The sequence below is a fragment of the Cetorhinus maximus genome, unplaced genomic scaffold (assembly GCF_964194155.1).
Source record: "Cetorhinus maximus unplaced genomic scaffold, sCetMax3.hap1.1 HAP1_SCAFFOLD_786, whole genome shotgun sequence".
Taxonomy (NCBI): Eukaryota; Metazoa; Chordata; class Chondrichthyes; order Lamniformes; family Cetorhinidae; genus Cetorhinus; species Cetorhinus maximus.
In genome coordinates, this window is record NW_027596728.1 from 91,212 (window position 1) to 118,924 (window position 27,713).

Below are 27,713 nucleotides of genomic sequence, written 5' to 3' on the forward strand. Positions count from 1 at the left end.
CACACACACACAGACGCACACACAAACACAGGCAGACACATACACACACAGACAGACACACACACACACACACACACACAGACAGACACATACACACACACACACACAGACACACACACACACACACACACACACAGACAAAGGACAGCAGATAGAGTCTCTCTGCAGAGTTGGGCCTTAGCGGGTGGGTGTTATAAATTAAAGGATGAAGTTTGCAGGATCTCGGTGCTGTCGACCTGGAGTTCCCTCGTGTGAAGATGGGATGCTGGTCCTGGTGGACGCCTGGAAGTTCTCACCAACTGGTCTCGGCTTTGCAGGTCCAAATTCAGACCAATTACACTCAGATGAGGTTCTCTGGCTATACATTGAAAGCCACACACAATTGCAGGCAGGGTAGTGAGAGAGAGCCAGTTAGGGTAGCCTTCCTTCCTCAGCTTGTTCCCCAACAAGACTGCCTTCAAAACCAGCAGCTGCACAACTTCCGTTTCTTCCCTCTCTCCTGTGTGATTGCCTTTCTGTCTCCTGGGGCTTCATTAATTAAAATGCTTCACAGTTCATCACAAACAAACAACTCCTCAAGTCCCCTATAGGTCCGGTGAGTTCTTGGATGAGGTCTGCTTGTTTACAGTTCCCAAAAATCCCAGGTTGGTATCCACATGTCCAGATCAGGCCAAATCCTTCCATTTTCTAAAAGAAAACTTCAGTCTGAGATATGATTCTAACACTTGGTACATGAGGCTCCATTTAACTCACCAAAGAACCTGCAATCAACACACGAGGACACAAGAACACTAGAAAAAGCAGCAGGAGTAGGCCATTCAGCCCTTCAACCCTGCTGTGCCGTTCAATAAGATCAGGGCTGATCATCGACCTGAACTTCATTTTCCCACACTCTTTCCAAATCCCTGAATTACCTCAGTTCCCAGAAATCTCAGGCTGGAATATATTCAACGATGGAGGATCCACAACCCTCTGGGGTAGAGAATTCCAAAGATTCACAACCCTTTGAGTGAAGTAATTTCTCCTCATCTCAGCCCTAAATGATCAGCCCCTTATCCTGAGACTGTGTTTTAGATTCCCCAACCAGCGGATACAATCTCTCAGTATCTAACCTGTCAAGCCCATTAAGAATTTTATATCTTTTAATTAGATCAGGGGAACCATCAGCATTACATCTAAAACTAGGCACCCAGCTCGTAGCGCACTTTCTGGAAGATTTTGGAAGTGCTGTGGTGAGTTGCTGAATTTGGCAGCAAGTGTGGAGAGAATCAGACAATCAACGCCTCTAGGTGAAGAGAAGAGATTAATGATCTGGACTTGGCTGCACAGAGCATAACATCAAGGTGTGCAATGACAGGAAACTTGGAAATGTAGGAAACAATGAGGATAATAACAGACTTCAGGAGGATTTGGACAGAATGGTGAAATAAGCAGACACATGGAAGATGACATTTAAAACAGAAGAGTGAAATGAGACGTTTTAGTAGGAAGGATGAGGAGAGGCAGTGTCCTCGACCCAACCATCTTCAGCTGCTTCATCAATGACCTTCCTTCCATCATAAGGTCAGAAGTGGGGATGTTCACTGATGATTGCACAATGTTCAGTACCATTCATGACTCCTCAGATACTGAAGCAGTCCATGTCCAAATGCAGCAAGACCTGGACAATATCCAGGCTTGGGCTGACAAGTGGCAAGTAACAATTGCACCACACAAGTGCCAGGCAATGACCATCTCCAACAAGAGAGAATCTAACCATCGCCCATTGACTTTCAATGGCATTACCATCACTGAATCCCCCATATCAATATCCTGAGGGTTACCATTGACCAGAAACTGAACTGGACTAGCCATATAAATACTGTGGCTACAAAAGCAGGTCAGAGGCTAGGAATCATGTGGCAAGTAACTCATCTCCTGACTCCCCGTAGCCTGTCCACCATCTACAAGGCACAAATCAGGAGTGTGATGGAATACTCCCCACTTGCCTGGATGAGTGCAGCTCCCACAACACTCAAGAAGCTTGACACCATCCAGGACAAAGCAGCCCGCTTGATTGACATCCCATCCACAAACATTCACTCCCTCCACCACCGATGCACGGTAGCAGCAGTGTGTACCATCTACAAGACGCACTGCAGAAACTCACCAAGCCTCGTTAGACAGCACTTTTCAAACCCACGACCACTACCATCTAGAATGACAAGGGCAGCAGATAGATGGGAACATCACCACCTGGAAGTTCCCCTCCAAGCCACTCACCATCCTGACTTGGAAATATATCGCTGTTCCTTCACTGTCGCTGGGTCAAAAACCATGGAACTCCCTCCCTAACAGCACTGTGGGTGTACCTACACCACATGGACTGCAGCAGTTCAAGAAGGTGGCTCATCACCACCTTCTCAAGGGCAACTAGGGATGGGCAATAAACGCTGGTCCAGCCAGTGAAGCCCACATCCCATGAACGAGTAGAGAAAACATTCTGGGCACCACACTAGAGGAAGGATGTGAAGGCATTAGAGATGGTGCAGAGGAGATTTACTTGAATGGTTTCAGAGCTGGGCAAACTTCAATAACTCGCTGAGATTGGGGAAGCTGGAGCTGTTCTCTTTAGAGCAGAGAAGGTTCAGTTGAGATTTGATAGAAGTGTTCTCAATGATAAAGTGTTAGTTTGAGTAAATAAGGAGAAATTGTTCCGGTGGTATAAGGGGCAGGAATCAGAAGGCAGATTGAAGATAATTCCCTAAACTTGAATCAGAGGTGATCTGAGGATAAAATGCAAGGGAGAGTTGTTATGACTGGAACGCACTGCCTGACAGGGCGGTGGGAGCAGGTTCAAGTGGAAATTTCAAAGGGGAATTGATAAATATTCAAACATGAAAGAAGTGCAGGATAATCGGGAAAGGGATTAATTGGATCACTCTTTCAAAGAGTCGGCACAAGAACGAGGGGTCAAGGAGATTCCTCCAATGCTGCGTTTTTCTACATGGTCAGTTATGAAGCCTGTGCTGACCACTCTGCCACCGTTAGACTCTCTGCTCACAACGGATGTGTCTAGGTATCCGCACCCTCGGTCAAGCTGGCTGTGTGCAAGTGTCTGCACCTGACAACAATGGATTACCTCCCGAAATTCAGACCAGCTCCAAAAGCTCCATACCGTGTTCAGACCCATGGCTATAGGTAGGTAAGTGCTAAAGGAAAAGACTCTACTGCCGAACTCGAAGAAAGTGAGAACTTGGTGCGGAGATATGTTGTCACGTGTGAGTGAATTAGATTGTTAACATCTGCACTGCTCCAATTACACAATCTGCTGATCACAAATTCAATTTGCAAATCATTTCAAAACAAAGAGAATGTTGCCAATCAACCTGCTGTGAATAACAGATTTACACGAGAGCAATGGGTTATGTTAATGCTGAGGCAAAGCTGCCCCACAACACAACTAGCAATAAAAACACCAAAACCTCAACAACCAGATAATGAACAGGGTGTAGTACAGACACCAGCACAAATACTGAAAAAACCATTGTATTAATATTGCAGAGACCCTGAGAAAACTAAAATCCAGGAAGGGTGCCCCTCTTACTATTCAATTCACCAACAACAAACATTCCTTTAGAACATTTAACTTAATAAAACGTTGCAAGGGTCTTCACAAGGGCATTATGAAGAACAGTTTGATACCAAGGCACAGAAGGAGATATGGGGGCAGCTGACCTATAGATTGGTCAAAAAGGTAGTTTTAATGAGTGTTTTGAGGGGAGAAAGAGATTTAGAAAGTTGGAAGGTGCTGGGAGAGAAGGCACCGTCGCCAATGGCAAAGCAATAAGAATTGGTGATGCACCAGGCCAGAATTAGAGAAACGTAGAGGTCTCGGAGAGTTGTGGGGCTGGAGGAGGTTACAGAGACAGGGAGGCGGTGAGACCATGGTGCAGTTTGGAACCAAGAATGAGAATTTTAAAATTAAGGCAATGCTTAAACAGGTGTCGGTGTTGGTCAGTGAGCACAGGGGTGTTGGTGAACAGGACTTGGTGTGAATAATGACAAAGGCAGCTTTGGATGACCTCAAACCTATGGAGGGTAGACCAGCCAGGGTACAGATCCCCTCCTCTCCTGAAGGTGCTGACTCTCACTGGGGTACTGGTCCCCCTCCTCTCCTGAAGGTGCTGATTCTCACTGGGGTACAGGTCCCCTCCTCTCCTGAAGGTGCTGACTCTCCCTGGGGTACGGGTCACCCTTCTCTCCTGAAGGTGCTGACTCTCACTGGGGTACAGGGTCCCCTCCTCTCCTGAAGGTGCTGACTCTCACTGGGATACAGGTCCCCCTCCTCTCCTGAAGGTGCTGACTCTCACTGGGGTACAGGTCCCCTCCTCTCCTGAAGGTGTCTACTTTAAGTAAAAACTGTCATCTGTCCGAGTTAACTCCTCATAATCACTTCAGCATATCAGGATGTGATTACACCAACTTAAATATGAAAATTAGCACAGATGCCAGGATTAGATACAAAGTAAACTTCTCCTATACTTAACATGCGAATATAAGAACAAGGAGCAGGATTCAGCCGCTCGACACTGCTCCACCATTTAATACGATCATGGCTGATCTGATAGTAACCTCAAATCTGCCTCCTGCCTACTCCCGATAACCTGTCACCCCCTTGCTTACCAAGAATCTATCCACCTCTGCCTTAAAAATATTCAAAGACTCTGCTTCCACTACCTTTTCAGGAAGAGAATTCCAAAGACACTCAACCCTCAGAGAAAAAGTTTCTCCTCATCTCTGTCTTAAATGAACAACCCTTTATTTTTAAACAGTGACCTCTAGTTCTAGATTCTCCCACAAGAGGAAACATCCTCTCCACATCCACCCTGTCAAGACCCCTCAGGATCTTAAAAGTTTCAATCAAGTCGCCTCTTATTCTTCTAAATCCCAGTGGATACAAGCCTAACCTGTCCAGCCTTTCCTCATTGGACAACCTGCCCATTCCTGGTATTAGTCTGGTAAACCTTCTCTGAACTGCTTCTAACGCATTTACATCTTTCCTTAAATAAGGAGACCAGTGCTGTACATAATACTCCAGATGTGGTCTCACCAATGCCCTGTACGATTGAAGCATAACCTCCCTATTTTTGTAATCCATTCCCCTCTCAATAAATGATAACATTCTATTCGATTTCCTAATTACCTGCTGTACCTGCATACTAACCTTTTGTGATTCATGCACTAGGACACCCAGATCCCTCTGAATCTCAGAGCTTTGCAATCTCTCACCATTTAGATAATCTGCCTCTCTTTTATTCTTCCTGCCAAAATGGACAATTTCACATTTTCCCACATTATACTCCAATTGCCAGGTCTTTGCCCACTCGCTTAACCGATCTATATTTTTTTGTAGCCTCTTATATCCTCTTCACAAATTACTTTTCTACCTATCTTTGTGTCATCAGCAAATTTGGCAACCATCCCGTCCATCCCTTCATCCAAGTCATTTATATAAATTGTAAGTAGTTGAGGTCCCAGCACTGATCACCGTGGCATGCCTCTCATTACATCTTGCCAACCTGAAAAAGACCCATTTATGCCTACTCTCTGCTTCCTGTTAGTCAGCCAATCTTCTATCCATACATATATGTTACCCCCTATACCATGAGCTTTTATTTTACGCAATAATCTTTGATGTGGCACTTTATCAAATGCCTTCTGGAAATCTAAGCACAGTACATCCTCTGGTTCCCCTTTATCCACAGCACATACTACTTCCTCAAAGAACTCCAATAAGTTGATTAAACATGATTTCCTTTTCACAAAGCCACATTGACTCTGCCTGATTACTTTGAACTTATCCAAGTGCCCTGCTATAGCTTCTTTAGTATAGCTTCTAACATTTTCCCTATGACAGGTGTTAAGCTAACTGGCCTGCAGTTTCCCACTTTCTGTCTCCTTCCCTTTTTGAAGAATGGGGCTACATTTGCTATCTTCCAATCTAATGGGACCTTCCTCGAATCTAGGGAGTTTCGGAAAAATGAAAACCAATGCATCAACTATCTCACTCGTTACTTCTTTTAAGACACTAGAATGAAGTCCATCAGGACCCGGGCACTTGTCAGCCCACAGTTCCAGCAATTTACTCAGTACCACTTCACTGGTGATTGTAATTTTCCTGAGTTCCTCCCTAACTTCCATTTCCTGATTTATAGTTGCTTCTAGGATGTTACTTGTATCCTCTATAGTGAAGACTGATGCAAAATACATGTTCAATTCATCTGCCATCTCTCCTTGTTTTCCATGATCAATTTTCCAGACTCACTTTCTGTAGTACCAGTGCTCACTTTGTTAACTCATTTCTTATTTAAATATTTTTAGAAACTCTTACTATCTGTTTTTATATTTTTGACTAGCTTTCTCTTGTACTCTAATTTTTCCCTCCCCATTAATCTTTTAGGCATCCTTTGCTGTTCTATATATTCTGTCCAATCTTCTAGCCTTCCACCTATCTTTGCACAATTGTATGCTTTTTCTTTAAGTTTGATACTATCTTTAACCTTTCTAGTTAACCATGGATGGTGTGTCCATCCCTTGGGCTTTTTCTTACTCGTTGAAATGTATCTATTCTGTGTATTCTGAAATATCCCCTTAAATGTTTGCCACTGCATCTCAATTGACCAATCCCGTAACCTAATTTGCCAATTCACTTTAGCCAGCTCTGCTTTCATACCCTCATAACTGCCCTTATTTAAGTTTAAAAACATAGTCTCGGACCCAATCCTCTCTCCCTCAAACTGAATTTAACACTCACAGGACAGGTACAGCACGAGGTTAGATAAAGAGTAAAGCTCCCTCTACACTGTCCACATCAAACACTCCCAGGACAAGAACAGCACGGGGTTAGATACAGAGTAAAGCTCCCTCTACAATGTCCCCATCAAACACTCCCGGGACAGGTACAGCACGGGGTTAGATACAGAGTAAAGCTCCCTTTGCACTGTCCCCATCGAACACACCCAGGACAGGTACAGCACGGGGTTAGATACAGAGTAAAGCTCCCTCTACACTGTCCCCATCAAACATACACTCTGAGCCACTGAGTTATAACCCTCATTAGTCGGTATGATAACACTGCTGACAAACTAATTAGTGAAGTACATTATGTGGGAAGGACACTATTACTCAGCCTTAAAGAGCTTCATAGATTGAAGCTTCTGTTATCATTAATAAAGATTTAAAGGTGTCTTGCTCAAAACACTGAGAGAGCCTGAAGGGCAACATAACATTAATTTCAGTCTGCTCGAGAGGCCTGTTGCTGCCCTAAAGATATCATCACTCACAGGTCCCCTCCTCTCCTGAAGGTGCTGACTCTCACTGGGGTACAGGGTCCCCATCCTCTCCTGAAGGTGCTGACTCTCACTGGGATACAGGTCCCCTCCTCTCCTGAAGGTGCTGACTCTCACTGGGGTACAGGGTCCCCTCCTCTCCTGAAGGTGCTGACGCTCACTGGGGTAGGGGTCCTGTCCTCTCCTGAAGGTGCTGACTCTCACTGGGGTACAGGTCCCCCTCCTCTCCTGAAGGTGCTGACTCTCACTGGGGTACAGGTCCCCTCCTCTCCTGAAGGTGCTGACTCTCACTGGGGTACAGGTCCCCTCCTCTCCTGAAGGTGTTGACTCTCACTGGGGTAGGGGTCCCCTCCTCTCCTGAAGGTGCTGACTCTCACTGGGGTACGGGTCACCCTCCTCTCCTGAAGGTGCTGACTCTCACTGGGGTAGGGGTCCCCTCCTCTCCTGAAGGTGCTGACTCTCACTGGGGTACGGGTCCCCCTCCTCTCCTGAAGGTGCTGACTCTCACTGGGGTACAGGGTCCCCTCCTCTCCTGAAGGTGCTGACTCTCACTGGGATACAGGTCCCCTCCTCTCCTGAAGGTGCTGACTCTCACTGGGATACAGGTCCCCTCCTCTCCTGAAGGTGCTGACTCTCACTGGGGTACAGGTCCCCCTCCTCTCCTGAAGGTGCTGACTCTCACTGGGGTACAGGGTCCCCTCCTCTCCTGAAGGTGCTGATTCTCACTGGGGTACAGGTCCCCTCCTCTCCTGAAGGTGCTGACTCTCACTGGGGTACGGGACCCCCTCCTCTCCTGAAGGTGCTGACTCTCACTGGGGTACAGGTCCCCTCCTCTCCTGAAGGTGCTGATTCTCACTGGGGTACAGGTCCCCTCCTCTCCTGAAGGTGCTGATTCTCACTGGGGTACAGGTCCCCCTCCTCTCCTGAAGGTGCTGACTCTCACTGGGGTACAGGGTCCCCTCCTCTCCTGAAGGTGCTGATTCTCACTGGGGTACAGGTCCCCTCCTCTCCTGAAGGTGCTGACTCTCACTGGGGTACGGGACCCCCTCCTCTCCTGAAGGTGCTGACTCTCACTGGGGTACAGGTCCCCTCCTCTCCTGAAGGTGCTGATTATTATGGGATGGTTCCATCTCTACGCAGTTTCCGACTTTTTTGTTGTTCCTTCGAGAAATTGCAACCTTTTCTGTGACGTCAGAGTGTCTCTTGGCAACCGGTGTAAACAATAGAAACTGACCGAATTGAAAGTGCAACAGGCGCTGGAGGAACAGGAGGGAGAGAGAGGGAGAGAGAGGGAGAGGGGAGATAGAGAGGGGCAGAGGGAGGGGAGAGGGACAGAGGGGGTAAGGGATTGGCAGGACAGGCAGCCGGGGAGCTGCGGGGCCGGATGAAGTTTCCGGTGGGAGCACCAGCCGCAATTCCAGCCGGTAAGTGAGAGGCGGAAAGTCCAAACCGCCCCCCTGTGGGATCCACATTGTGGAGGGTGCGAGAGGGAGAATCCATGAGAAACATTTCTAACAACATTGACAGCGACGTGAATGAATGAGGGGCTGGGAATTAGCAGCAGCTGCTGATGTTGTGCACACAGTATTCCAGATGTGGCCTCACTCACACCCTGTACAACTGGAGCAAGACTTCTTTATTCTTGTCCTCCAATCCCTTTGCAGTCAAGGCCAACTTGCCATTTGTCTGTTAATCGCTGCTGTACCTGCATGCTAACTTTCTGCCTTCCTTGTACATGTCTCTCTGAAGGTCAATATTTTAAAAGTTACAGGTCTTTTTAAAAATATTCTGCTTTTCTATTCTTAATGACCAAGATGAATAACTTCACACTTCCCCACACTAAACTCACCTTGGTGCTCACCCATTTAACCTACCCATACCTCCATGTCCTCCTCACAGCTTACCCTCCCACCCAGCTTTGTATAATCAGCAAACTTATAGGGTTGTCAACAGGACTTTAAACTAGAAAGTGGGGGTGGAGGGAAGGGTAAAACTCCAAGAAGTCTGACTAATGGGAAACAAAGCAGCAGGTTAGCGTGTGGGGGGGTGGATTCAACTTCATGGAAAATTATGAAAAACTGAAAAGAAAGGAGAGCCCAGGAGAGGCTATTAAAGTCTCCAGAACACAAAATAGGACAGAGTGTTTGGAAAGAGCTAGGAATCTAACTTCAAGCACATCAGATAAAGGGACGACAATGAGAAAGGGGACGGCAAATACAGGACTGAAGGTGTTGTATCTGAATGCACACAGTATACGAAATAAGGTAAATGAGCTTGTGGCGCAGATTGAAAGTGGCAGGCATGATGTGGTGGGCATCACGGAGACATGGCTGCAAGGGGATCAGGATTGGGAGCTAAATATCCAAGGATATACATCCTATCGAAAAGATAGGCAGGTTGGCAGAGGGGTGGGGATGCTTTGTTAGGAAGAAATGAAATTAAATCGATAGCAAGAAATGACGTAGGGTCAGATGATGTAGAATCTGTGTGGGTAGAGTTGAGGAACCGCAAAGGTAAAAAAACCATAATGGGAGTTATGTACAGGCCTCCGAACAGTAGTCAGGATGTGGGGCACAAGATACTACAGGAGATAAAAAAGGCGTGTAAGAAAAGCAAGGTTACAGTGATCATGGGGGATTTCAATATGCAGGTAGACTGGGAAAATCAGGTTGGTAGTGGATCCCAAGAAAAGGAATTTGTGGAATGTCTACGAGATGGCTTTTTGGAGCAGCTTGTGGTGGAGCCCACTAGAGAACAGGAAATTCTAAATTTAGTGATATGTAATGAGGCAGATTTGATAAGGGAGCTTAAGGTGAAGGAACCCTTAGGAGGAAGTGACCATAATATGATAGAATTTACCCTACAATTTGAGAGGAAAAATCTGGAATCAGATGTAACGGTATTACAGTTGAATAAAGGCAACTACAGAGGCATGCGGGAGGAGCTGGCCAGAATTGACTGGGAGATGAGCCTAGCAGGAAAGACAGTGGAACAGCAATGGCCGGAGTTTCTGGGAGTAATTTGGGAGACACAGCAAAAATTCATCCCTAGGAAGAAGAAGCATACTAAAGGGAGGATGAGGCAACCATGGCTGACAAGGGAAGTCAGGGACAGCATAAAAGCTAAAGAGAAAGCATACAATGCGGCGAAGAGCAGTGGGAAACCAGGGAATTGGGAAGCCTACAAAGACCAACAGAGGACAACTAAAAAAGAAATAAGGAGGGAGAAGATTAAATATGAGGTTAAACTAGCCAGTAACATAAAAGAAGATTGCAAGAGTTTTTTTTTAGATACATAAAGGATAAGAGAGAAGCAAAAGTGGACATTGGGCGATTGGAAAATGACGCTGGAGAAATAGTAGTGGGGAACAAAGAAATGGCGGAGGAACTGAATAGGTACTTTGCGTCAGTCTTCACAGTGGAAGACACGAGTAACATCCCCAAGGTTCAAGAGAGTCGGGGGGCAGAGGTGAGTATGGTGGCCATTACCAAGGAGAAGGTGCTAGGAAAACTGAAAGGTCTGAAGGTGGATAAATCACCTGGGCCAGATGGATTACACCCCAGAGTTCTGAAGGAGATAGCTGAAGAGATAGTGGAGGCGTTAGTGGTGATCTTTCAGGAATCACTAGAGTCAGGGAGGGTCCCAGAGGACTGGAAAATCGCTAATGTAACCCCCCTGTTTAAGAAGGGAGTGAGGCAAAAGATGGGAAATTACAGGCCGATTAGCCTGACCTCGTTCGTTGGTAAGATTTTAGAGTCCATTATTAAGGATGAGATTTCAGAATACTTGGAAGTGCATGGTAAAATCGGGCAAAGTCAGCATGGTTTCATCAAGGGGAGGTCATGCCTGACAAATCTGTTAGAATTCTTTGAGGAGGTAATGAGTAGGTTAGACAAAGGAGAGCCAATGGATGTTATCTACTTGGACTTCCAGAAGGCCTCTGACAATGTGCTGCACAGGAGGCTGCTCAGTAAGATAAGAGCCCATGGTGTTAGAGGCAAGGTACTAGCATGGATAGAAGATTGGTTGTCTGGCAGGAGGCAGAGAGTGGGGATAAGGGGGTCCTTCTCAGGATGGCGGCCGGTGACTAGTGGAGTTCCACAGGGGTCAGTGTTGGAACCACAACTTTTCACTTTATACATTAATGATCTAGATGAAGGAACTGAGGGCATCCTGGCTAAGTTTGCAGATGACACAAAGATAGGTGGTGGGACAGCTAGTATTGAGGAGGCGGAGAGGCTGCAGAAGGATTTGGACAGGTTAGGAGAATGGGCAAAGAAGTGGCAGATGGAATACAACGTGGGGAAGTGTGAGGTCATGCACTTTGATAGGAAGAATAGAGGCATAGACTATTTTCTAAATGGGGAGAGAATTCAGAAATCTGGAGTGCAAAGGGACTTGGGAGTCCTAGTCCAGGATTCTCTTAAGGTTAACTTGCAGGCTGAATCAGTAGTTAGGAAGGCAAATGCAATGTTGGCATTTATTTCGAGAGGACTAGAATATAAAAGCAGGGATGTGCTGCTGAGGCTTTATAAGGCTCTGGTCAGACCACATTTAGAATATTGTGAGCAATTTTGGGCCCCGTATCTCAGGAAGGATGTTCTGGCCCTGGAGAGGGTCCAGAGGAGGTTCACGAGAATGATCCCAGGAATGAAAGACTTAACTTATGAGGAACGTTTGAGGACTCTGGGTCTATGCTGGATGGAGTTTAGAAGGATGAGGGGGGATCTGATTGAAAGTTACAGAATACTGAAAGGCCTGGATAGAGTGGACGTGGGGAAGATGTTTCCATTAGTAGGAGAGACTAGGACCTGAGGGCACAGCCTCAGAGTAAAGGGAAGACCTTTTAGAATAGAGATGAGGAGAAACTTCTTTAGCCAGAGAGTGGTGAATCTATGGAATTCATTGCCACAGAAGGCTGTGGAGGCCAGGTCATTGAGTGTATTTAAGAGCGAGATAGATAGGTTCTTGATTGGTAAGGGGATCAAAGGTTACGGGGAGAAGGCGGGAGAATGGGGTTGAGAAACTTATCAGCCATGATTGAATGGCGGAGCAGACTCGATGGGCCGAATGGCCTAATTTCTGCTCCTATGTCTTATGGTCTTACATTACTCTCGGTCTCTTTGTCTAACTTATGTAGATTGTAAATAGCTGAAGTGTATTACAATTCTGACAGCTAGTCGCTGAAGGACCACACCACAATCCTTAACATTAATTTATACAATTAACAAGGATCCAGCACTAATCCTTGTGACACTCCACTATTCACTGCCTGACAACTTGAAAAAGCCCCGTTTATGCACACTCTATGTTTTCTATCCATTAACCAATCCTCTACCTATGCTAATATATTACCCCCAACTCCATGAGTCCTTATCTTGCCTATTAATCTTTGTGTGGCACCTCATCAAATGCTTTTTGGAAATCTAGGCGTACTACACCTACTGGTTCCCCTTTATCTACCCTACTAGTTACATCCTCAAATACTAACAAATTTAACAACATGATTTCCCTTTTGTAGGACTATGTTGGTTCTATGTGATCATACTATGATTTTCATCGTTAAGGCTTCCTCAATAATAAATTCCAGAACTTTCTCAATGACTGATATCATGATAACTGGCCTGTAGTTCCCTGTTTTCTCCTGTTTTTATATTTCTGGCTAGTTTACTCTCATATTCTATTTTTTTCCCTTTTCAATAACTTTTTGGTCGCCCTCTGCTGGTTTCTAAAACACTCTCAATCCACAGACTTGTTACTGTTTTTTGCGACATTATAAGCCTCTTTGTTTAATCTAATATTATCCCTAACTTCCTGAGTGAGACGCGATGGGTCTTTCTTGCTGAGATTTTGTTTTTCAATGGAATGTATTTTTGTTGAAGATTTTGAATTGTTTCTGTAAATGTTTCCCACTGTTTATTTACCTCCATATCTTTTAGCCTATTTACCCAATTAACCTCAGCCAGTTCTCCCCTCAGACCTATGGAATTGTCTGAAAAAGTTGTAATTGTCTTTATTTAAGATTCTTTTTAATTACTGGAGTATGTCACTTGCAAACTTAATACAGAATTCCATTGTATTGTGATCATTTTTTCCCCAGTGAATCTTTTACTATGGATTACTAATTAACCCTGTTTCATTTCACAATACTAGATCTAAAATAGTTTTATCCCTAGTTGGTTTCATAACTATTGTTCCAGGAAACTGTTGTGAAAACACTCAGCTGCCAGACCGCTTTCGCCAATGTGATTGGTCCGGTCTACATGAAGATTCAAGTCCCCCACAATTATTACATTGCCTTTGTCACAAGCTCCAATTATTTCCTGCTTTGTGGAGATGTAACTTTCTGAGAATTTTTCAGTCCTCGCTCTCTCCCGACTGGTTTAATTTGAGCCTTGTTTCCACTGCAGGTTCCTGCAATTGTTAATGGCTTATTGGGAAATGGCTCCTTTCCTTCAGATTGATCCCTTGTCCCCTTATGGGAAAAATAAGACTTTGAGGAAACTGCCGCCCATCAGTCCAGGAGCCCAAGATGCTGAGTTTCCTGCACCACAGACCAAACTGGACTTACTAAAGTGTCAGTTCCAACAGAAGCTGGAGAGAGAGAAACAGGTGAAGTTAATGGCAATCTATAAGCAGCAGTATCAGGAAGCTCTGTATCGCCTCCGAAGCACCTACCTCCTGGAAGCTCATTTGGGTCCCTATAAAAAGCCTGCAAACTACGAGCATCCTTCAGCTGAAGTGACATTTATACAATCGCCACCCCCAGAGGATCAGAATTCAACGTGGACACAAATTGCACACAGTCCACAAGGGAAGAGGAGTGCTGGCATTGACAGATCTCATCCTCTTAGGCCCATTGATCGGAGAAGCTCTGGTCTCAGTAACATCTTAAACCTTGAAGAACAGTCTTCTGATTGGAGGAGTTTCATACCCCTGGACGCTCCCATGTGGCCGGCTGTTACATTCAGACCATCTCCACCTAAAGAATCCAGAGGGAAATGTCAGTCCAGCAGACCCCATTTAAGGAGCAGAGAACGGTTTGTGGAACTGAGACCAGTGGAAGATTCAACATGTTCAGTCCAACTGAGACAAAGGAGCAACCAATACAATATCTCAGCCTGTGCAAAGGAACAGGAACCCAGAGAGGTCCAAAATAATCATCAAAATGGCAGATTGGACATAGAAGTAGAGATTTGTAAGAAGGAGAGTCTAATCCAAGGAAGACTGAGGAAAATAGAGGAAGAACTGAGACAAATCCAGATGCAAAGGGATCAAGCAGAGGAAGAAGAGATGCAAGTGAAAAACATGGTGGAACTAGCGAGGGTGGAAAGGGGGGCTGTAGAAAGAGAGAGATCAGAGAGAGAACGACCAGGCAGAGAGAAATCAGAGAAAGAAAGGGACAGGTCAGGGAGAGAGGGATCAGAGAGAGAGAGACCAGAGAGAGAAAGAGACAGGTCAGGGAGAGAGAGGTCAGAGAGAGAGCGAGAGAGAGAAAAGTTAGAGAGAGAGAGAGCAAAGAGAGACAGGGCAGAAAGAGAAAGAGCAGAAAGAGAAAGAGCAGAAAGAGAAAGAGCAGAAAGAGAGAGGGAAGAGAAAGAGAGATTGCTAGAAGTAGAAAGAGAAGCCAAGCAGAGGCAGAGAGAAAAGCTTAACAGAGAGAATGTAAGAGATGTAGATGATCACAGAGCAGCAAAGAACAGCAGTGACAAATCATACAAGATGAAAACTAGCAGCCACTATAAGAGGGAAGAAGTAAATGAAGAGAGCAGCTTTGATGGATGTTCCTCAGAGGAATATACTGATCATTCAAACCCATTCGCTGATTATAAAGAGAATACATGTGAATCAAAGAATGATACAGATGATGATACAGAGGACAGAGCACATTACGCTGATTCATCACAGAATGAGAGGACAGAGTGGAATGGACATTATTCTCCAGAGGAGAAAGCTCACTGCTCATTCTGCGGCCGGAGGTTTGTTCTGGACCGTCTCAACACACACACTGAAATCTGTAAGAAAGTTTACAAACGCAAGAGGAAAGTCTACGATTCAGCACAAAAGAGAGCAAAAGGAACTGATTTGGAGAACTACCAGTGCTGCCACAAAATCACACCAGCCCCGGTAAGGAGAGGGAATGGGAAAATCCCATCCTGAATATGGATCAAGGACAATTAGGTGCGATAGATTCCACCTTCCCTTCTTCACTCCGACTCCTCCATTCCCTTCTTCACTCCGACTCCTCCATTCCCTTCTTCACTCCGACTCCTCCATTCCCTTCTTCACTCCGACTCCTCCATTCCCTTCTTCACTCCGACTCCTCCATTCCCTTCTTCACTCCGACTCCTCCATTCCCTTCTTCACTCCGACTCCTCCATTCCCTTCTTCACTCTGACTCCTCCATTTCCTTCTTCACTCAGATTTAGATTCCTGGGGTATTGGGACGTTTTCTGGAGGAGATGGGGCCTGTACAAGCCGGACGGGTTGCACCTCAACAGAGCTGGGACCAATAGTGTCATGGAGAGGTTTGTTAGTGCTTTTGGGGAGGGTTTAAACTATGTGGGCAGGGGAATGGGAACCAGGAAGAAGATTCAGAAAGGAGAGAGGCAAAGCTGGAATTGGAAGGTAGAATCTTAGTAAGCGTGTATGGAAGGTCAAGGATACAATGGTTGTAATATAGACAAGGAAGGAGCTGTTTAGTGATTAGTGTTATATACTTCAATGCAATAAGTCTAGTGATTAAGGCAGATGAGCTGAGGGCACAGATAGATACTTGGAAGTATATCATAGCTATTACTGAATCATGATTAAAGATGGGGAGAGATGGCAGCTCAACATCCCCGGTTACAGGGTGTAGAAATGGATTACTGAGAGGCGTCTTTAGTTCAACAATAAACTTTATTTACAGGGCTGCTGGATTAGCTGCAGGTCTCTAGCAAGCCTACAATACACTCCATCCCTTATGAGATTCCCCACGCTCTGTGTTCATTGGCTGTTCTGACCATGTGACCCTTGCTCAGTAAGGCTGGCCTTAAAGCAACAATTGCCACATCCCTCCCCCTTTAATTCCTTGTTTTACATTCCTTATTTACACAAGTTACTTTTTGTACAGGCGAATAGAAAACAATATCAAAAATTTTAGAAATAATCACATGGCACTTTGCCATGAATTCAGATTATACATTTATATATGTAGGTCCAGTAATTATAAATCAACTCGTTGAGATGAGGGGGTTTTCTGTTCTGGGTAGAGCAGCGTAACTCTACAGCCTGAGGCTGTCCTACAGGATCGACACTAACAGGAACTGCGGTAACCGGAACATCTTTTGGCACAGGCAGGTCATCACTATTTGATTTAACAGAGACACCAGTTATGTCTATAACAGGTCGATCAGGTACTTTGGTGCTTACCGGTTCAATAACATTTCTTGGTGGCAACACTGACTGTGGCAGCGTCTCCCTGCTCCTCAGGTGATCCACGTGTTTATGAATGATCTGGCCTTCCACATCCACTTGGTATGAAAGGGGTCTGATCTCACAGGCAATAATTCCTGGGATCCACCTGGACCACCGAAGTTTCTTACATAAACGGCTTCATCTACCGTAAATTTCCGGGTTCTACTATGCAAATTGTGGCTTGTTTTCTCATTACCTTGGTTCTTCTCTACCCTCCCTGGCAAATTTGGAAATACGAGGCTCAGTCTCGTTCTGAGACAATGCTTCATAAGCAGTTCTGCTGCTGGAACTCCCGCTGTTGCGTGTGGAGTCCTACGGTAGCTAAGGAGGAAGCGAGAGGTTTTGTTTTCCAAGGTTCCTCCCAACAATTTTTTTGAAAGTTTGGCCGGCTCTCTTGGCTAGTCCATTTGATGCTGGGCGGGAAGGCGCAGTTTGGATGTGTTTAATGCCATTTAGATTGGTGAAGTTCTGAAATTCAGCCCTTGTAAATATGGCTCCATTGTCTGATACAATGATTTGGGGCAACCCGTGAATGGAAAAGCATTGGTGTAACCTTTCAATGGCAGCAGGTGACCTAGGTGATTTCACCTCAAACATCTCCATCCATCTTGAGTGTGCGTCGATTATGAACAAAAACATTGTGCTTAGGAACAGACCCATGTGGTCTATATGGATCCTCACCCATGGTCGGCCAGGCCATTCCCAAGGATGTAGTGGGGCTGCGGGTGGCAACTTTTGCTGCAGTTGGCACTGTTGACAGTGCTTGACTAACTTCTTGATATCTGCATCTATACCAGGCCACCACATGTAACTCCTGGCGAGCATTTTCATCTTAGAAATGCCAGGATGAGTGCCGTGTAATTTGGTTAGCAGCAGTTCCCTGCCTGGTACAGGAACCACTACTCTTGCTCCCCAGAGTATGATGCCATCCTGACAGCTCGATTTGTATTTGGGAGTTAAAAAATGGTTTCATGTCCTCGGAGACTGGCTCATTTAACCATCCTGTAAGTATCTGGTCTCTCACTTTGGACAGAAGTGGATCTCGATTGGTCCAGTTCCTGATCTGTTTCACACAGATGGGCAGCATGTCTAAAACATTCACTGCAAGGACGATTTCCTGGGCTACAGGAGGGCACGAGGGTAGGCGGCTAGGGGCGTCTGTGTTGACTATGTGTATCCCAGGTCAGCGCTGGAAAGTGTATTCATAGGTGGACAGAACTAATGCCCATCAGTGAATTCCTGCCGAGGCTATCGGTGGGACAACCTTGTCTTCTTTGAAATGGCCCAAAAGCGGTTTATGATCGGAGACGATAGTAAAGTGTCTGCCATGTAAGTACTGGTGGAATTTTTTAACTCTGAAGACTCTCGACAGTCCTTCCTTCTCGATCTGCAAATAACCTTTGTCTGCCACTGAGAGGGTTCTTGATACGTAACCTAATGGCCCCTCAGAGCCGTCGTCCATTTGGTGGGACAATACAGCACCAATGCCACATGGAGAGGCGTCGCAGGTCAATATCGATTCCTTCGATGGGTTGAAATGCACTAACAAGGCTGAGGGGTGCAGCAGTTGCTTTACTCTGAAGCTTTACTGTTGAGGGCTGCCCTCCTGTGGAGCTTTCCGGGGCCAGCGATGGTGTTTCTTCAGCAGTATGTGGCCCCCTTGGCAGTACAGTCAATAAGTTGGGTAAAAATCGCCCGGAGTAGTTTACCATCCCTAAAAATGATTTGAATTTGGTGATATTTGTGGGGAAGTCGCCTCCTTTATCACTTTAACCTTTTCTTCCACAGGGTGTAATCCTTGTGCATCTACACAATGCCCCCGATAGGTAACCTCAGTGGCTCAGAAAGTGCATTCCTCCTTTTTTAGGCAGACTCCAGTTTCCGGAAATCTTTTTAATTTTTCCTCTAAATTTGCTAAATGCTCGGCCTCTGTCGATCCAGTTATGAGGACATCGTCCAGGTATACTCCAAGCCATGGTAGACCCTGTAGCAAACTCTCCATTGTCCTTTGCAATATTGCACATGCTGAGGACAAGTCAAAAGGTAGACGCGTGTACTGGACTAGGCCTCACCCCGGGATGTGTTATCTAACTCGAGTTGCTGGTACACGTGGCTCATATCCAACTTAGTGTAGGATTGACCTCCTACCAGCTTTACCTACAAGTCTGAATTGGATATTTATCCAACTTACCAGCCTGATTAACTGTTAGCTTATAATCGCCACAATGCAGATGGTCTTATCCGGTTTCAGTCCAGGGACAATAGGTGCTGCCCATTCTGAAAATTGATGCCTGGTTTCTCCAACCTGTTTAACTCAGCATCCACTTTTTCTCTTAAGGCATGTGGTACCTGTCTTGTCTTAAAAAATCAGGGAGTTGCCTCTGGATCAACATAAATCTTGGCTTGTAAGCCTTTATTTTTTTCTTAATTCTTTGCAAAAGACACAGATGTATTTTTTTAACAATTCTAGCAGTCCTCCCGCCCGCCCTTGGAAAATCTCAGACCAATTTAACTTGATTTCTTTTAGCCAATCATGGCCCAGAAGGCTTGGTTCTTCCCCAGTCACTATTATCACTGGGAGCTGGGCTGACTGCTGCCCATAGCTCACAGGTACCCTGGACTGACTGCTGCCCATAACTCACAGGTACCCTGGGCTGGTGGCTGTCCATAACTCACAGGTACCCTGGACTGACTGCTACCCATAGCTCACAGGTACCCTGGGCTGACTGCTGCCCATAACTCACAGGTACCCTGGGCTGGTGGCTGTCCATAACTCACAGGTACCCTGGACTGACTGCTACCCATAGCTCACAGGTACCCTGGGCTGACTGCTGCCCATAACTCACAGGTACCCTGGACTGACTGCTGCCCATAACTCACAGGTACCCTGGACTGACTGCTGCCCATAACTCACAGGTACCCTGGACTGACTGCTGCCCATAACTCACAGGTACCCTGGACTGACTGCTGCCCATAACTCACAGGTACCCTGGACTGACTGCTGCCCATAACTCACAGGTACCCTGGTGGTGCCTTTTACTTTTATGGCTTCTCCCATATAAGTCATCAACTAGGCAGAGGTTCTCTCCAGGTTTAAGGGTTGGGTACTTCTCTCAGGTACTGAAATGTGCGCTGACCCATCGCTGTGGCTGATGCCTCTGTAGCCACCCCCATAACCAGAGGCATCCCATTTATGTGGAGTGTGACAGTGATAGGGTTTGCCTTGACTGCTTTAAGATTAAAAAGAGAGTGAATGTCAGGATCAGTTATTTCCGACTCTTTCACATTGTGTGTACTTCTAACACCTTTGCTGGCTGGTTACTTGGCTGCCTGGGCTTAGCTCTGCACTGCTTATCAAATATCCTCTTTGTGACAGTAAAAAGCACTCAGCCTCCTTAAATCTGCATGTTTCAGGAGTGTGGTTATCGCCACAAACTTCAGGATCGCTGTCCGATTGCCTCCGGCGTATTTTTTTGATTTCTGGGTGGTTGGGAATGATTCCCGCTTTGCGGCTGCTTCAGTGGTTTTGGTGCCATTGCCTGGTTCCTGCCATAACTGGTGAAAGGCGCCATTTTGCCAGCTCTGTAGCTCCTGTGAATCTTTTCCAGCGCTTTCCATGGCCAATGCTATCCCCATTTCCCGTTTAAAATTTATCTCAACTTCTGCCAGAAATCGATGCTGAATGGTGTCGTTGCACATGTTACAAACTAACCGATCCCGTAGCATGGTCATTCAAGGTCACTCCGAAATCACAACGCTCTGACAACTGCTCCAATTTAGCAACATAAGTCGCAATCGATTCGCCTGGGCCCTCATCCTCGTATTAAATTTGAATCTTTGCATAATGACTGATGGTGAAAATGGCCCTTCACTAAATCCACGAGCTCACTGAATGACTTGGAGTCGGGCACACTTGGGGCTGTGAGACTGCGAATAAGGTGATAGGTTTGACTCCCACAGAGAATTGCTTTGCCTCCTCCCCTATTTCGTTGGCCTGGAAATAAAACCAGTCCTCCGTGGGTCGATCCCCCCAAAGAGCGGCATCCTGGTGAGTATATATATTTTTCTTCCTTTCTTTCCTTCTGTAAAATGAGATACTCACAGTTGTCGGGTGAGAGGCAGTGCCAGGGTCATTTACCTCATCGCCAGATGTAGAGATGTACGACCGAGAGGCTACTTTAGTTGAGCAACAAACTTTATTTACATTAGCTGCAGGTCTCTCGTAAGGCTACAGTACACACTCCCAGACTAGAAAAACTCCGCTTCTTATAAGATTCCCCACGCTCGGTGTTGATTGGCTGCCCTGACCACGTGATCCTTACTCAGTAAAACTGGCCTTAAAGCAACAATCACCGCACAGGGTTTTTAGACACAAAGAGAGAGGGACAAAAAAGGAGAAGGTGTCGCATTATTGGTTAAAGAACCAATCGGAGCTGTGAGGAAGGATGAAATGCTGGAAGGATCATCAAATGAGTCACATGGGTTGAATTGAAAATAGAACAGGAGCGATCACACCGCTGGTATGTACAACAGACCCCCAAACAGTAGGAGGGAGATAGAGGAGCAAATATGTACACAATTCTCTGAGAAGCGCAACATCATTAGGACAGCTATAGTAGGGATTTCAACCACCCTGATATTAACTGGGATATAATCATTGTAAAAGGATTAGAGGGTGCAAAGCTCTTAAAATGCATTCAGGAGAAGATTTTTTAGCCAGTACCTAACAAGCCCAACAAGAGAATGGACAGTTCTGGACTTTGATTTAGGGAAAGAAACTGGGCAGGTGGAAGGGGTATCAGCGGGAGAACATTTTGGTATTAGTGATCATAATTCAGTTTGATTTTGAGTAGTTGTGGAAAAAGATAAACATAGAGCAACTGTGAAATTTTAAATTGGGAAAGACCCATTTTACTAAGCTGAGATGCTACTTGAATGTAAGTCAGTGTCAAAGCAGGAGGCAATCAGGGAAGAGATAGTGAGAGTTCAGAACAAATATGTTCCTACTAAGAAAAGGACTCCCAAATCTAGATACCCTGCCCCCACCACTCCCACAGATGTCAAAGAGCATACAGGGCAGGTCTAACAGCATCTGTGGAGAGAAAAATAAAGTTAATGTTTCGAGTCCGTATGACTCTTCTTCAGACTCTGAAGAGTCTTACAGACTAGAAATGTTAACTCTGTTTTTTTTCTCTCCACAGATGCTTTTGGAACTGCTGAGTTTTTCCAGTTTTTGTTACAGATTTCCAGCATCTGCAGTATTTTATTTTTAGCATACAGGGTAGGACAAGGTAATAAAGGGAAGCATGTATCAGAGCTAAAGAATGTAGAGACCTTATGGGAGCACAGAAAGTGCAGGGGTGAAATTAAAAAGGAAATCAGGAAAGCAAAGAGATGGCAGGAGAAAATCTTGGCAAATTAAATCAAGAAAACTGAAAGCTGTTTCATAAATACATAAAAAGCGAAAGGATAACTAAGGAAGAGTAGGGTCTATTAGAGAGTAAAAGGTAACTTGTGTATGAAGGTGGAGGAAATGGGCAAAGGTTTTAATGAATATTTTGTGTCAAGACCAAGCACACAATGTAGTTAAGGAAGAGGAATATGAAATAATGGATGGGATAAACAGAGTGGGGAAGGAAAATTCTGTTATTTTGCATCTTTGAAAGTGGAAAAATCCACAGGCCTGGGTGAAATGTGCAGCTGTTAAGAAAAACAAGGGAAGAAATAGCAGGGGCTCTGGCCATCATTTTCCACTCTTTCTGGCTCCAGGCCAGAGGTAGATCTGGAGGACTGGAGAATGGCTAACAATGTACCATTGTTTATTACAGATTCAAAATAATTGGCAAACGGAGTAAATATGATTTTAGGAAAAACATTTTCACCCAGTGGGTGGTTGGAGTCTGGAACAAACTACCTGAGAGGGTGGTGGAAGCAGATTCGATCGAGGTATTCAAAAGGGAATTGGATTGCTACCTGAAAAGAGAGAATGTGCAAGGTTATGGGGATTAGGCAGCGGAGTGAGGTTAGGCAAAATGCTCTTTCAGACAGCCAGTGCACTCAATGGGCCAAATGGCCTCCTTCTGCACTGTAAAGATTCTGTGATTCTGTGACAAAGAGAGGAACAGATAGCCTGATTATCATAGGATGGTTCCAACACAAGCTCATTGTGACTGTGTTTTCTGTTTGCAAGAGCAATTCACCTAGTCCCATTCCCCCTGCCTCTCCCTGTGGCCCTGCAAATTGTTTTTCTCTTCAGATAATAATCCAATTCCTTTTCAAAAGCTTTGATTGAACCTGCCTCCACCACACTCTCAGACAGCGCATTCCAGATGCTGACCACTGGCTGTGTGAAAGTTTTTCCTCATGTCTCCATTGCTTCTTTTACCATATGCCTTAAATCTGTGCCTCTTGTTCTCGATCCCTCCACCAATGGGAACAGTTTCTGTTCACCACCTTCAACACCTCTTTGACCCTTTTGTCTCTGACATCTTTGGATTATCTGCTCACACCACACCCTCAATGTGTCTCTTCCCCGCCCCCCCCCACCCACCTTAAACCAATTTATATTTCTCCCTTGTTGAAACTATGCTGCAGTTCTGCCGAAGGGCCATGGAGGCTCGAAACGTTAACTGATTTCTTCTCCGCCGATGCTGCCAGACTTGCTGAGTTTTTCCAGGTAATTCTGTTTTTGTTTTGTTACAGTTTCTACCTACTGACTCTGTCCAGATCCCTCATGATTTTGAACACCTCTATCAAATCTCCTCTCAACCTTCTCTTCTCCAAGGAGAACAGTCCCAGCTTCTCCAATCTATCCATCTAACTGAAGTACCTCATCCTTGGAACCATTCTCGTGAATTTTTTCTGCACCCTCTCTAATGCCTTCACCACCTTCGCCCCCAGGTCCCTTTGCTCCTGCACCCCCTTTAGAATTGTACCCTTTGTTTTACATTGCTTCTCCATGTTCTTCCTACCAAAATGTATCACTTCACACTTGCCTGCATTAAATTCCATCTGCCACTTGTCTGCCAACCTGCCAACAGCCTATGCCCTCTTGAAGTCTATCATTGTCCTCCTCACAGTTCACAATACTTTTATGCTTTTAATGCTTTTATGTCATCCAAAAATTTGGAAGTGGTGCCCGGCACAGCCAAGTCTAGATCATTTAGATCAAGAAAAGCAATGGCCATAACACTGACCCCTGGGGATCCCCATCTTCCTCCCGTCTGAAAAGCCAATACTCTGTTAGCTGTCACTCAGCCAAATTCATGAGCATTCAGAATTTGTAATTACGGATCAGTCAACCTAACCTTGGTGCATTACAGTAATGGACTGGTCAGTGCCTGGAAGAAGGGCCAGTGGAAATCAATGTGGGGAAGTGTGAGGTGATGTATTTGAGGAGGACAAACAAAGCAAAGGAATAGACAATAAATATTAGGATACTAAGAAATGTAGAGGAACAGGGAGACCCTGGAGCGTATGACTACAGATAGTAGCAGGACAGGTGATGAGGCATATGTGTTAACTTCCTTTATTGCCTGAGTATAAGAGCAGGGAAGTTATGCACAAGCTGTATAACGATCTAGATCTTGGTGTGCAGGGGACAATTCCAAAGTTTGTGGATGATACGAGGTTTGGGAGTGTTGTGAACTGTGAGGAGGATGGTGTGGAACTTCAAAAATACACAGACAAGTTGTTGGGGCGGATAGATAGGTGGCAGATAAAGTTCAATGTGGAGAAGTGTGAGGTGATGCATTTTGGTAGGAAGAACATGGACAGACAATATAAAATAAGGGGAGAAATTTTGAAGGGGGTGCAGGAGCAGAAAGACCTGGGTGTATATGCGCATAGATCATTGAAGGTGGCAGGACAGGTGGAGAGGGCAGTTAATAAAGCATATAGTATCCTGGGCTTTATTAATAGGGGCATAGAGTACAAGAGCAGGGAGGTTATGCTGAATTTATATAAGACACTCGTTAGACCTCAGCTGGAGTATTGTGTACAGTTCTGGGCACCACATTATAGGAAGGATGTGAACACATTGGAGAGAGTGCAGAAGAGATTTACAAGAATGGTTCTAGGGGACTGAGAAACTTCAGCTATGAGGATAGATTGGAGAGGTTGGGACTTCTCTCCTTGGAGAGAAGGCTGAGAGGAGATTTGATAGAGATGTTCAAAATCATGAGGAGGCTGGACAGAGTAGATGGGGAGAAGCTGTTCTCACTTATAAAAGGATCAAGAACGAGAGGGCACAGATTTAACAAAGTGATTTGCAAAAGAAGCAAATGTGATGTAAGAAAAAACTTCTTCACAATGAGTGGTTTGGGTCTGGAATGCACTGCCTGGAAGTGCAGTGGAGGCAGGTTCAATCGAGGCATTCGAGAGGGCATTAGATGATTATTTGAATAGAAACAATGTGCAGGGGGTACGGGGAAAAGGGAGAGCAACGGCACTAGGTCATAATGCTCATTTGGAGAGCCGGTGATGGGCCGAATGGCCTCCTTCTGTGCCGTTAAGATTCTGTGATTGTGTGAACACTAGTTTCAGCCACAGCTAGAGTACCATCAGCACATTACAGGAAGGGTGTGATCGCACTAGAGAGGGCACACAGGAGATTTATGTGGATGTTGCCAGGAATAGAGAATTTTAGCTATGAGGAAAGTTTGAATAGGCTGGGGTTGTTTTCTTTGGAACAGAGGAGAGATTTAATGAACGTATATAAAATTTTGAGGGGCCTAGATAGAGTGGATAGGAAGGACCAATTTTTTGTTAACCGAAAGGGCAATAATCGGGGAGGGCATTGATTTAAAGAAATTGGTGAAGGATTAGAGGAGGGTTGAGGAGACATTTTTTCACCCAGAGGGTGGTGGGAATCTGGAACTCTCTGCCTGAAAGAGTGGTAGAGGCAAAAACATTCATAACATTTAAAAAGTATTTGGACATGAATTTGATTCGTACACGATGACAGACCAAGAGGGGAAAGCAGGATTGGGCTGCATAGCATATTTAAGATGGAACAGACATGATGGGCCAAATGGCCTCCGGTGTCATTTTCTATGCTTTATTATACAGTGACAGACCTGTCCCCACCAGTACTGTACCCCAGTGTTATAGTGACAGACCCGTCAACACCAGTACTGTACCCCAGTGTTATACAGTGACAGACCCGTCAACACCAGTACTGTACCCCAGTGTTATACAGTGACAGACCCGTCAACACCAGTACTGTATCCCAGTGTTATACAGTGACAGACACGTCCCCACCAGTGCTGTACCCCAGTGTTATACAGTGACAGACCCGTCCCCACCAGCGCTGTACCCCAGTGTTATACAGTGACAGACCCGTCCCCACCAGCGCTGTACCCCAGTGTTATACAGTGACAGACCCGTCCCCACCAGCGCTGTACCCCAGTGTTATACAGTGACAGACCCGTCCCCACCAGCGCTGTACCCCAGTGTTATACAGTGACAGACCCGTCCCCACCAGCGCTGTACCCCAGTGTTATAGTGACAGACCCGTCCCCACCAGTGCTGTACCCCAGTGTTATACAGTGACAGACCCGTCCCCACCAGTGCTGTACCCCAGTGTTATACAGTGACAGACCTGTCCCCACCAGTACTGTACCCGTGTTATAGTGACAGACCCGTCCCCACCAGTACTGTACCCGTGTTATACAGTGACAGACCCATCCCCACCAGTACTGTACCCCAGTGTTATACAGTGACAGACCCGTCCCCACCAGTACTGTACCCCAATGTTATACAGTGACAACTTGAACATGATTTTTGACGTTCTTGCCCATCTCTATATGCGTCACTGAATATGGTGATTGTGCTGCAGGGGAAGATGGGGCCACAGTTCCTCAAATTGCTGTGTGGTGTTGGGTGATGGTTTTGCCTGTGAGATGTTAATTTTTACTCTCAATCTGCTTTCTCTCCAAATTGCTCTGATACCTATCTCCAAGAAAGTGAACTGGAAGTTGAAACACGATGCCTTTATTCGGATGCTGCATGCAGCGCAGCAGATCGAGCTCGAAATCTACCGGGGAAAGAAGAAAAGTGACACAGCAGCTCCTTCACCCTCCCTCAACTCCGACTATATCCAGTGTCCACACTGCAGCCGCCGTTTTGAACCCAATGTGGCTCAGAGTCACATCCCCAAGTGTAAGACGCTAAGGAGCCGACCAGCCCCACCCAAGAGGTAACTGGGCAACGTGCACTGATCCACTGGATGGGCTACAACCATCCCATGAGGGCAGAGGGAGGAGGTGAATGAACTTTGGACTGTGGGCACCGGGACTAAGGGCAGAGGGCAGAGTTTATAATATTCTATCTGGCTCATTTCTTTACATAAATAAAGTAAGAATTATCATGTGAAAAAGCACCAGGAAACTAACAGTCTTTTTAAACAGCAAACTGGCCTTTGCAAAATGAACTGCAGAATATATTAAAATATATATATAATTAACCTTGTCATATTGCGTGGAAGTGATCTCAGATCTGTGGCATTATCACCTGGCATAAGATAATATAACACTTTGAATTTAGACACCAAATACATCAAACACTCCCAGGACAGGTACAGCATGGAGTTAGATACAGAGTAAAGCTCCCTCTACACTGTCCCCATCAAACACTCCCAGGACAGGTACTTCGGTCTGTCCGCAAGCATGACCCAGACCTCCCTGTCGCTTGCCATTTCAACACACCACCCTGCTCTCATGCCCACATGTCTGTCCTTGGCCTGCTGCATTGTTCCAGTGAAGCTCAACACAAACTGGAGGAACAGCACCTCATCTTCCGACTAGGCACTTTACACTTCCGGACTTAACATTGAGTTCAACAACTTCAGATCATGAACTCTCTCCTCCATCCCCAACCCCTTTCCGATCCCCCTTTTTCCAATAATTTACATTTTATAAATAT

General features: G+C 45.5%; 1 protein-coding gene across 1 annotated transcript; it reads left to right on the top strand.

Annotated features, from left to right (window-relative positions):
- Positions 1-13,772: 13,772 nt before the first annotated feature.
- LOC144674746 (uncharacterized) lies at positions 13,773-27,163 on the top strand. The gene is made up of 3 exons (XM_078535965.1): positions 13,773-15,458; positions 18,579-18,616; positions 26,629-27,163. The coding sequence occupies exons 1-3, from the start codon at positions 13,773-13,775 to the stop codon at positions 26,990-26,992; spliced, it is 2,088 nt and encodes a 695-aa protein (XP_078392091.1). The 3' UTR covers positions 26,993-27,163.
- Positions 27,164-27,713: the final 550 nt, after the last annotated feature.

Excerpts from the sequence above, each read along its gene's own strand:
- LOC144674746 (XM_078535965.1), top strand. The coding sequence starts at position 13,773 with ATGGCTCCTTTCCTTCAGATTGATCCCTTGTCCCCTTATGGGAAAAAT. Across the intron at positions 15,459-18,578 it reads ACAAAATCACACCAGCCCCG|GGTGTAATCCTTGTGCATCT; the intron begins GTAAGGAGAGGG and ends TTTCTTCCACAG. Across the intron at positions 18,617-26,628 it reads CTACACAATGCCCCCGATAG|GGGAAGATGGGGCCACAGTT; the intron begins GTAACCTCAGTG and ends ATTGTGCTGCAG.